General features: G+C 45.1%; 1 protein-coding gene, 1 long non-coding RNA gene and 1 other non-coding gene across 4 annotated transcripts in view; 2 read left to right on the top strand and 1 right to left on the bottom strand.

Annotated features, from left to right (window-relative positions):
• Positions 1–12,188, top strand: part of LOC137215338 (uncharacterized) — a 234,144-nt gene that overhangs the window by 68,227 nt on the left and 153,729 nt on the right. The window lies entirely within an intron of this gene.
• Positions 1–12,188, bottom strand: part of VAT1L (vesicle amine transport 1 like) — a 148,387-nt gene that overhangs the window by 109,889 nt on the left and 26,310 nt on the right. For both annotated transcript variants that reach the window (XM_067720439.1, XM_067720438.1), the window contains exon 3: positions 9,823–10,038. In XM_067720439.1, coding sequence (XP_067576540.1) covers positions 9,823–10,038 — 216 coding nt within the window. The remainder of the gene's footprint in view (positions 1–9,822; positions 10,039–12,188) is intronic.
• On the top strand, positions 11,036–11,189 carry LOC137215832 (small nucleolar RNA SNORA15). The gene has a single exon (XR_010939462.1). It is a non-coding gene; the product is annotated as a small nucleolar RNA SNORA15 (small nucleolar RNA).

Here is a 12,188-nt window from a genome sequence, read left to right as displayed (position 1 = left end):
TGGTGCAGCTGCAAGAGATGCTCTAATCGGTCCCATAAGGAACTCCAAAGATGGGCTAGCCCTTCAGAGCTATCTCTGTTGAGGCAAGGGGACTGGGCTTCTGTAGCCGTGCATTCAACAGTGATTCGATGGGGGCTGCCCCAGCAAGGGGCAGAAACCTTGAGCAAGGCTGCTCCCTTCCGCTGAGGACTATTACTGGGGAGGGTTACAGCCATGAGTCATCAGTAGCCAGTGCTCCTGCCATCTCGGGGAAATGAGTACCTCAGTCCTGAAGGGCGCACTAGATGGCACATCACAGCATCCACGAGTTTTATTAGGTAACATTTTTTTGAGTGCTTACTAGGTTCAGGCACTGTTTAAATGTTTTACACATATTGATTCATTCAAGCCTCCTAATACTATGAGATAAGTATAATAACTATACATGAGGAAACGAAAGCACAGCTGAGTAATAAGCCAGAGAAATCAGGATGCAAACTCAGGAAGTCTGTTCCAAAGACTGAATGCTTCACAACGGTTAACTATCTCTCTTGACTCTAAAAATTTAAAGAAGGGGATCATGGTGGGGGGAGTTGGTGCAGGTGAGGAGAGTGATAGGTAAGGAGGTTTTCATCTAGGAGGTAAAGACTGGCAGCATCACAAGAAAGCACAGGATCACCAAGGAAGGTGGACAGGGCCTTGGAAACCATTGGCTCTATATCATTTTACAGAAGAAACATCTGGTCTACCTTGTTTTACAGAAAAACCTAAGGCACAAGATGGGAAAGGGCTTATCCAGGGTTGCACTGTGATGCTGTCAGACCAAAGGATAGAGTCCTGGATGCCTGAATATCTGGCATTCAGGCATCCAGGACTGTATTTGCTCTAATGAGAGAAGTTGAAGAACATAGCCATCCCTCAATCACCCAGCTTCCACACTGACCTGCTCCAATCTATTCACCCTTCAGCAACACAGGATCTTATAAAAATGTCAACCATGAGTTAAATCTCTGCTCAAAACCCTCTTATATTTCCGCATGGCTTTTAGGATAAGGATAAGGATAGAATTGCCAACATGGCTGCTATGTGGTTATTCATCTGCCACTCCCTCACTGTCCCCTTTTGTCTCTATTCTTCTCCTCTCTTGCCACACTCTGGTCAGTTTCTTGAATGGACCCAGATCCACATTATTGCCCATTCTCATAACCTCCTTCCCTCCTCCCTTCACTCTTTCCACCTCCTCATCCTTAAATACCAGTTCTAAGTTTAGTTCCTCATACAGTCATCTCTGATTCCCTAGACCAGGTGCTTAGGTCCCTTGTGCTACAGTCACAGCACCATCTCCTCCCCCCTTAGTACCTATCACCACTGTCATCGATGATTCATGTGTCCCTGGTAAATATGTATTATAGTCACAAGACTGCAGGCTTCAGGATGGTGGGATCAGGCTTATGGTGCTCATTCTTATATACCCAGAGACTAACGCAGTTATCCTCAGGGCTCATACTAGATAGATGAAGAAAGAAAGAGAGAGAGGAGGGAGGGAGGGAGGGAGGAAGAAAGGAAGGAGGAAGGAAGGAAGGAAGGAAGGGAGGGAGGGCGAAGGGGGGAGAGAGAGAACAAGAGAAAGGAAGGAAGGAAGAAGGAAGGACGGAAGGAAAGAGAAAAAAGATAAAAGCAAGGGAGGAAGGAGAGAAAGAAGAGAGAGGGAAGAAGAGAAAGGTACAGAGGAAGAGAAAGAAAGGAGCAAGAGATAGAGATACAGTCCGAGAAACGGACAGAAAGATAGACAAAGAGATAGAAAGAGAGCCAAGCAAAGAGAGATGAGAGACAGAGACAGGGGCTGGGGGTGGGGAGGGAGGGGAATAATGACCAAGCTTGGTGGGGGTGGGTGGGAAGAATGGGGAGGCGGAGTGGGAGGAGGACTGCAGGTTGCATGAGGAGAGGTGGGGTTGAATGTTCATCTGTATATCAGGTCATACCACTGAGAAGCCTGAACACGTTTTGAACAGGGGAGGAGTGGGGATTCTGTTGAGTTTCTCATGGAGTGAGCTGTGAGCTGCAGGATGGACACCATCAGAGGGACCAGTGGCTGGCCGGGGTGGGTAGAGTACCCAGGACCATGGCTGATAGCCTGGTGGGTACCCATGAGAACAGACGAGGCTGCTTCTTGCTACACATCTCATTCTTTCCCAGCTGAATTGATTTGTTTTCATCCTAATATGGGCAGTAATATTCTGAAAAGCAACTGTGGCCTTTTGGGTGTGTTGCTGGGGAAGTGGGCGGGTCCCTGGGGTTATATAAACTCAGCAAAGTCTAGTCTGTATTTGGAGTTCTTGGCACATGTCCAAGGCCTGGAACTACAGAGGTAAATCTTCTTAAAGTCTAATTATGTCTTAGGTGTTTTAGGGAAGTGATGTTTGAAAAGGGGCTTATGTGACAACCCCACTAATTCATGAGACCATTGTGCAGCCTCCTGTCAGGGAAGATAAACAAAGGATGCTGAGGTCGGCTTTATCTGCCCCTTGCTCCAAGTTCCAACAACCAGCCGCCAACTGACTGTCCTATTTGCTGCTCTCTTGCTTCTGGCTATAAGTGCCAGAGTGGCAGTGAGTAATATTTTCTAACCAGATAGATAATAATATGATGATAATAGTAATAGTAATAACAGCAGCTGACACTTGAGTTTCCTCTATGCCAGCTAGCTTGCAAAGGCCATTCCATAATCCTCTTTCTTTTTAAATTAATTAATTAATTTATTTTTGGCTGCGTTGGGCCTTCATTGCTGCGCGCGGGCTTTCTCTAGTTGCGGTGCGTGGGCTCATTGCGGTGGCTTCTCCTGTTGCGGAGCATGGGCTCTAGGCGCGCGTGCTCAGTAGCTGTGGCACGTGGGCTCAGTAGTTGTGGCTCGCGGGCTCTAGAGCACAGGCTCAGTAGTTGTATGGCACACGGGCTCAGTTGTTCCGTGGCATGTGGGACCTTCCCGGACCAGAGCTCGAACCCGTGTCCCCTGCCCTGCGTTGGCAGGCAGATTCTTAACCACTGCGCCACCAGGGAAGCCCCCATAATCATCTTTTAAAACACCATACAAAAACTGAGATAGGTATTATACCCATTTTTAACAGATGAAGAAACAAGATCCAATGAAGTTAAAGTGCTTGTTCAAGGTCTCTCACCTGGCAAATAGAGAAGCTAGGATGAAAACCAGCTCTGACTTTGGAATCGGGTCCTTAAGTTCTACACTGTCTTCATAATTAACTTGAATGCTGCCTTTTGGCCCCTTTCTTCCTCCATTTCCTCTACAAATATTTATCAGGTAACCCCAGTGTGCTGGGCAGTGGGCTCTGTGCTCAGGATACAGGGATGAAGAGATCGCACCATCCCCGCCTTCGTGGACATGGCAACCTAGGGCTTATTTCCAGCTGGACAGTTAACGTCAAGGGCAGCTTCAGCACTAAATCTGCCTGATTCTTTGAAAGGATGGTCTTGTCAACAGAAGATGCTCCCCTCCTCCTGAAGATAGCTCTCCTGAGTAACCCCAGGTTGTCCTCAGCTCCTCGGGAAGGAAGCTCACCAACAAAACCCACAGCATGGAATCCATTCCACTCCATTCTAAGCAGAAGCACAATTTCTCTGAGCATGGCCTCCCAGTACTTAAAAACGTAGCCTCTGTATTCAAAGAGACCCAAGTTCACATGCCAGTTCATCCTCTCCATGGTTGTGTGACCTGAAGCAAGTAACTTAACCTCTCTGTGTCTCAGTTTCCTCTGTTGAAATGGGGATGTAGTAGTATCTACCTCACAGACAGTGTATGGAAATTACTGGACTCCATCTATTTTAGCTTTTATTCCCTCATGAGCTGATACATATGTTCAACAAATATTGAGCGAATGAATCCTGTCTCAGAGGCCTAATTTAACCTTTATAATATCTGTAATAAAGACAGTTTCTTTGGCTCAGTCATGACTTACTGTCAAGGAGTTAAAAGCAACTAGAATAAAGATCACGTGAGGCTTTTGCGGACATAGACCAACCTAGCTTGGAAGAAATGTTTTTAGATATATTCTTTCTTAACCTAAGGCATATTGCTGACTTGTGAGGAGTCATGCACTGGCCAGCATCAGAGATTTCTGGAAGCAGGGAGGTGGGGCCTTGGTCCATGACACGTCTCTGCAGCATCTTTGACATTTAGGAGGGTGAGGACCTGTTACCTGAGGTGAACAGTTATGGAATAAGGGTCTTAACCTTCCCAGGGAGCCCCCAGGCCACAGCCCTTCCTGCTGATGCCGAGAGGCAGTTAATCCTCGTCTCTTGGATTATTCAGGAAGGATATGACAGAGGCACTTTGTCCTCTTTAAATTTTCAGAGGTTCTGTTTCCTAGCGTTGCAGGCCCCTGGGGACCAGGAGGTCTTGCTATAGTGAAGACTCTCTTGTCCAGGGCACAGGGTGGGGCAGGCAGAAGACAGGAGAGGAGGTGCAGACGATTCCGAGGCCACTGCTGTGGGCTAGTCTCAAGAGCACTGGATTGGGAGTTCCTGGCCCTGGATTTTAAGTTCACATTTGAGCTTTTCTCCTAATGGACGTTGCAGCCTTGGGAACAACACTGAAATTCTGAATCTGGGAAATTACGATAGCTCATTTTCGCTGGGTGTTTATCACGTGCAAGCGCTGCTCCAAGTACACGAGTGCCACCTGAGGCTAGCCCTGATGTCACTCCACTTTACAAGTGAGGAAATAGAGCCTTAGAGGGCTTGGGAAGATGGAGCTGGAATTAAGCCCAGGGAGTCTGGCTCTAGAGCTCGTGATCTGAACCTTCACTGCCACGTACTCTCCCACGGGAAGGGTTGTTATGAGGGCTAGATGAATAACGTTTTCAACAGCTAGTGTGCAACAAAACTTGGTGTCTTTGTCTCCTTCCAGCTCTGAGATCTCATGCATGCGCCCTCTAGTTGGAGTGCTGAAGGGTACAGACTGAGCATAGCTGTACCATGGGATGATGGGGGGTGGTGAGACAGCCACAGGGCCATGAAAAGGAGGCCACGTTCAATTAATAATGCAACTGGATGCAGACAGAAAACTCAGAAGAATATTCAGAACGCGGGATGGCATGAGCTAGACCGCCAAAGATTGCTTACGAGACTGAAATTCACAAGATCCCTAGGAAGGAGTTTTTTTCTGAGATTAACTCAATGATGGGGCCCTCCTTAGCTCAAAAAATAGCTTTTCTAGAACATAAAAAAATGGCTTGCAACAGCTTTTGATTCACAAACGTTTACTGCATTTATGATGTGGCGGGAATGAATCACAGGATTTCAAACGTGAGGCACCTGGAGAAGACTTAACCATGATTTGGGGGTCGCTGACTTGTAGCTGGGTAGATGTTGGTGCTGTTCATGATCAGCAATGGTTTTGTTTTCAACAAACTGTTCTCCTGTAGTGATCTTGCAGATGGCTGTGTCTTTTCTGCTGACATGGAGTGACTCTCCAATATGTCCCATTCCTCCACCACACTAAGGATTCCTGCCCACCCCATGCTTTCCCAGGTTCGTGTTAGAATGGTGTGTGGTTAATGATGTATGGTTAAGCCATTCAGGAAGGACCCCCAACGTATGAGCCCTTATATAGGGTCGGGGGGGCGGGGCTCATGATGCGCCCCTGTAGATTCTGGCCCTCCCTCTCTGGTAGCTCCTTGGAAGTGATCTGAATGACACTGGGAAATGCCGCATCCATAATGAATAGAATTTAATAATTGAGTAGTAGCCATTTAACTCTGTCAGAAAGTTAAATTCTGCTTTCCTTTCCAAGATCTGCGGCCCATCTCTGTTCTCTCTGTTCAGATGAGATGATGAAAAAGGTCAAAGGGCTCTGAAAGCCCGGAAAGCATCAGATGTCAGACATGGATGCAAATATCCACACAGTAACAGTAAGGTTATTCTCCAGAAATGGAGCACACCCCCAGTTAAGATGCTCAAGGCCATGGCAGCTTGTTAATGGAATTGGCAGCAAAACCCTCTAAGGGAGTTCCTGACAAGAGCCCCACTTGCTTATGTATTTTCTTACTTTTCCTTTATGAGATTGTGAGGAATCTTCAACCAGGTTCTAAAGATTTCATTAGTGGCGTTATTGTCTTACACCATCTGGCCGTGCTACTGTCAGAGGAAATCAACAATGTCTTCAGAGATGTGACAGAGCAGTGTTGACACTTGGGCAGTTCCAATGAGAAAGTGACTGGCTCTGGATTGAATTATTTTCCTATAATATATTAAAGTTTCCTTCCATATTACAGTTTAGGGTGGCATTTCTCACTTCCTATCTGCAAATATCCCATCACAGCCTTTGATAAAAATCAGACAGAAGTCTTGGTGCCATTACAACTGCACACTTTATATGAACTCAGTTTAGGAAACTTTATCCTAATTAGGTTGAACTTTCTTTGTCATCATCATCAAATTAGGAAACATGTACCCAGGCCATAGTCTTTGGCTCTTTGAAATGTCTGTAGTTGGCACTAAGGTAGAAGATGAACAAATATATGTTGAATGAATGAATAAGTGAAGGAATGAATGATTGGGTTGTCAAGTGGAAAGAGAATAGATTTTAGAATCAGCCAGATTAGGGTGTGAATCCTAGTTCTGTTACTTGTTACTTGTGTTTTCTTCAGGCCTCTGTGGGCTTTCCACACTGGGAAGGGAGGCAGCCCAGAGAAAGTGGCTGTATTCGTTTTCTATTGCTGCTGCAACAAATTACCACCAAGTGCATGGCTAAAAGCAAATAAACAAAACCAATTTATTCTATTAGAGTTTACTGTAATAGGATAAGTAAGAATGTAATCTGTATTACATTATATACAGATGTATTATATTACAGTTCTGGAGATCAGAAGTCCAAAATGGTTTTTTGTTTTTTTGTTTTCTGGCCACGCTGCGTGGCTTGTGGAATCTTAGTTCCCTGACCAGGGATAGAACCCGGGCCCCCTGCAGTGGAATCGCAGAGTCCTAACCACGGGACCGCCAGGGAATTCCCCAAAATGGGTTTCACTCGGCTACAATCAAGGTTTTAGCAGGGCTGCGTTCCTTCTGGAAGCTCCAGGGGAGAATCCCTTTCCTTATCTCTTGCAGCATGTAGAGACTGCCCACATGTCTTGGCTTACGGTCTCTTCCTCCATCATCAAAGCCAGCAGGGTAACATCTCTGAATCTCTTTCTGACTCTCCTCCCTCCCTCTTCCATCTTTTAGGACCCTTATGGGTACGTCGGACCCACCTGGATAATCCAGGATAGTCTCTCCATCTCAAGGTCCTTTCCTTAATCACATCTGCACAATTCCTTTTGCCATGTAAGGGATCAGGACATAGATATCTGGGGTGTGTGTGGGGGGGGAAGGGAATCATCCTGCCTACCACAGCAACCACGCCAGACCTACCCAACAGTGATGGGAAGCAGCTCCACACCTCTCCAGGGTATCACAGATAATGCATAAAAAGTACTCCCCAGGGAGCTCCCCCCATCATGAGAGCTGTGGCTGGCTGTCTTCTTGGGAGGAGTCTAGTTCTGCCCTGGGGTGACTCGCTGGTCTTTCCACCGTGGGGTGGTGAAATGGTCTGGGCTCCCTTTAGAACTTGTTGGGTTTTGTAAGACAGTGTCAATTCCACCTCAGCTTGCTTAAGCATTCACGTATGTGGTTATGCACTTGGCCAAAAAACTTTCCTCTCAGGGAAACCTTGAACTCTGTGTGCAAAACCACTTAGCAAATCTTGGTTGGAAAAATGTTATTTAAGGAGACCCACCCACCTGAAAGCTGGGCAGTCCAACCACACCCTTCAACTGTCCATGGATTAAGCCAGACCACATCCTTCTTGGCCTAGGGTATTTGCTTTTGCTAAATGTTGCATTACTTCGGTGCTATTGGACCACATTACAAGCACACCATAAGGAAAAGCATCACAGACATTGCATTTATTATAACCGTTTTGTTGATGGATGTTCATTGCTTGTCAGCATAGATTTCTTATGAGAAACCACAGAGAAAGATTCCCCCAGTCTTAAAACCCAGTACTAGTTATGGTTTTCCTAATAACTGGTTTATTTCCATCAAATGAACATTAGTGCACGTGACTGGTCATTTTTCTCTTTGCACAACTCACTATTAGGAAGCAAGAGCCTTCAACAAAGCTTTAGCACATCAAAGCCCGCGTTACATGCGGCAGCTTAGTTACCTACCCTCACTGTCCCTTCTCCCCAGTTCCTTCATCTGTTTCACGTTTTATTTCTTGCTGTTGTACCGTCTGTGAGCTTAGAACAAGGCATGATAAGAACTTTTGTTATTTTCCAAGACTTTTTTTCTCTTCTGTGAGACCCATGTCCCTGATACATTTCTCTTGGTTCCAAGAACAAACTCAAACAAACAAACAAAATCAAAACATGAAACGAAACATCATCAGTGCCAATGTTTCAACATGGACTCTCAGCAGAACTGAGTCCAGCCCCATCGTAAAGCCTGGCGCTTATGTTGATAATATGAAAACAGGTCTCTCATGCTTTGTATGCTGAGCGCACCGAGCTCATAAATGCCAGCATTCTAAATGGCTTGCTTGCTGTTAACAGATTCAGTGGCACCAAAATCCATTTCTTTTCTGAGGGATATTTTAACTCTTATTGTATCTTTACTCATGGTCAAAAGACATTGGCAAATTTGCTAAAGTGATTGACGGGACTCCTCTTAAAGCATTCCTAAAGTGTCACGTCTCTGCCTTCACATTTTTGTATGTGAGCTTGTCTTCTTGGAAAGGAAAACCGGAAATGTGCTTAACACTATGTAGGGTTTTGGTAGTTGTAGAAAGCCAAGATTAAAAAAAAAAAAAAATCAATGTTAGTAGAACCTCCAGTGAAAACATCAAGATACACCTAACCTAAGAGTTCATCTCTGAGTTCATCAAACCACAGAATCCCCAACACCAAGAACCTCTCACACAGATACTGGATGGTGTATCTGGACCTTCTCTTTTTAATCTCTATTCCCATAAAGTCCAAGACATAGTATGTATTTGATACATAATTGTTGAATTAATGAGTAATGTCTCCTACTCTCAAAGAGTTCTCCTCCAACCCCAGTAGACCACGATGGGAACACAGTGCTTGCCACGGGACAGCTGTGCAATACATATGGAGTGACTGGTACCGAGACCCATCCAAACCATGGAAGAAACCTATGCCATCCCTTAGCTCCAGAGCAGCGATTTTAATTTCCATTATTTCCCCCCTTGTCAAAAACACACCTTACAGATGACATTCACGTAGGCAGCCACTGTCATGGGTAGACTTAGGTTAAAGTGTAATTCCTGTTGTGCTAGGACAATCTCTGTCTACCTCTCTCCCACTCAAGAAAATATATCAGAACACAAATGAATAAGGGCGCCATTACTATGGGAAGCGTCACGAATTCGTGGCAACTTATTGGAAAAGTAAATCATCCTCCGTTTTGGTGTTGCAGCTAATGTTAGTAGTACACGACTTACGAAGCGGCTCGCGACGATTGACGTAACAGCTCACTGAGATACCAAGAATGAGAGTGCTTCTCTACAGAATCCATCTCTGAGACACACTGAGTCCTAACACGCCATCTTGGAGACCTTTCCAGACTCCAGGGAAACCATCCCTGAGGCTCATCCTACCCCACACGTAATCCTCTGTACAAATTCCACCATCCATGTGAGCTTCACCAGAACCATAGCGCTCATCCCTACGAATGGACACAGCTCACACAGGAATCTCATCATCAGCTGGGCGTCACTGCACTTCCTCCATCCTGACCCTGGGGAGGAGGCCTCACAAGCAGCCCACTTACCACGCCACCGCCAGCAGAGTGCACGAGCACAGACATCCCTTCTCGCAGGTTGGCAACTTCAAAGAGCATCATGTAGGCCGTGACAAAGTTCACAGGGAACGCAGCGGCCTCGGAGAAGCTCATGTCATCTGGGACCTTGTAGACGAATTCCACTGGTGTGCAGACCACCTCTGCCCAGGCATTGTAATTGACAAATGCCATGACACGGTCCCCGATCTGGGAATAGGGAAGCACAGAGTTAGTGGAGGTTTCTTAATCTTTTCTGAGAGATTTCTCAAATATTCTTAAGAATCTGACGAAAACTAAAGAGTCCTTCCCAGTAAAAAAAGAAACCCCAAACCCTCAAATATGCACACCTTCACCTCACCTGCCTTTCAAGGCATTTGTGGACGCTTTTTTTTTTTAACGAGAAACAATTTTTAGAATTTATTTATTTATTTATTGGCTGTGTCAAGTCTTAGTTGCGGCAGGCAGGATCTTTCATTGCAGCACGCGAGCTCTTCATTGTGGCACGTGGGCTTCTCTCTAGTTGTGGCACACAGCCTTCTCTCTAGTTGTGGCGAGTGGGCTCCAGAGTGCACAGGCTCAGTAGTTGCCGCACGTGGGCTTAGTTGCCCCGTGGCATGTGGAATCTTAGTTCCCCGACCAGGGATCGAACCGGTGTCCTCTGCCTTGGAAGGTGGATTCTTAACCACTGGACCACCAGGGAAGTCCCTGTGGATGCTCTTGAAGTCCATCTGTGCAAGCTTCCCAGGGGCCATGGAAGCCAGGGACTCTACCCCTCTTCTGGAGCATAAATGTATCGATACAACGTGCATCACATCACATGCCGTGGAATGTTAGTGTTGGAAGGTCATATTACTGATTTAACCTCTCATCTAATCTCCCTGTTTGGGAACTGGGAAGGTCAAAGGGGCTAGGAGTCAAATCTACTCTCAGCTATTCTCTCCCACCCCATATAGATTCCTTGCCAGGTTAGTTCACTGTGGTATTTGCATCAATGGATTACCAATTACATCGGATGTGAAACGTGGTCCATCAGAGGAGCCATGTAAATCTAAGTGCAAGAGATTGAACAAGAGCAGCCAGGCTTAGAGTGAACTAGGAAAATGCCATCGGGTGTGAGGAATAACAACTAACGTTTATTGCACACGTATTATATGGCAGACATTGTCCTAAGGCTGTCACATGCTTTACCTCATGATTAGATGAGGCAGGGCTGAATACTGGGGGGTTTTTTTATCAGTGGTTTACATAGCCAGACACCATTCAAAAAAAAGAAAAAAAAGCAGTCTTCCCTTTAAAGTGGTTATAATCATATGCTAAGTTTTTTTCATAGCATATCATTATTAAAGGTAAATACGAAGTAAACTATCACTGATGGCTTACACGAGCTGCCAAGTGCTAGTTCAATTGAACCATTCTGCTATTTGATGTTAGTTGCTTATACTATAACTTTTAAATGCAATATTCAGATTGCTGTGGTCATAGTGATTTCTCAGTAAATTAACGGCTTTCATATGTGTGTGTTTTAGTGTATATATATTTTTATGATCGACTCGACTGTTTTATTTTCTTTCTAGTTTAGGATTTCTCTTTCACCCCTGCTCAAAAACAACAACAAAAGCCTCCTGTGAGATGGGTTTTGTTACAGCACCATATTACAGACGAATGATCATAGGTTTTACAGACATTTAAACTGAGGCAAAGAGAGATGAAAGCACATGCCCAAAGTCATGTAGCCAAAGAGTAGCTGTACTGGGACGTGAATCTAGGTAGGCTGACTCCAGATACAAATAGTTAATTCATTACACCTAAGTGCTACAAAGAAGAAATAAATTTATATAAGGATGTACAACAGGGGAACCTACCAAGTCTGGGAATATTAGTCTAACTCTTTAAGTCTCAGTTTTCTCAGCTTTTAAATGGGTATAATATTAGGAACAGGTCCTTATGGAGATTAAATGACATAATATGCATGCAATCCACTTGGCACTGTGCATGTAAAACGAGGAGAGAACAATTAATGCTAACTCTTAAAAAGAACAGATTGGTTCCTGATCTCTTGGATTTCACAGTTGAATGATCAAAAGCTAAATATCGACCCACTGAGTTTCATGAAGCAGAGGAACAGCTGTCTAAGCGTTAAAAACCAAATGATGATGTCAGGAATATCATCTCAGATGCCCTAGCTTGGACCAGAGGATCTCTAGAGTCTAACACTGGCATCCTAGTTTGCACAGAATCATGCAAACCCAAAGATCCATAACACCACAGAGCAGCTGATGGCCTCCAGTGTCAACAGAGTCTATGAAAAGAGTGTTTCCACCACCTTGACAGCGATGGTTGTGCTGTCACAGACCACC

This window comes from Pseudorca crassidens, chromosome 20, assembly GCF_039906515.1.
Source record: "Pseudorca crassidens isolate mPseCra1 chromosome 20, mPseCra1.hap1, whole genome shotgun sequence".
Classification (NCBI taxonomy): domain Eukaryota; kingdom Metazoa; phylum Chordata; class Mammalia; order Artiodactyla; family Delphinidae; genus Pseudorca; species Pseudorca crassidens.
The sequence above is the reverse complement of the archived record's forward strand: the minus strand, read 5'-3'. Positions and strand labels throughout refer to the sequence as shown.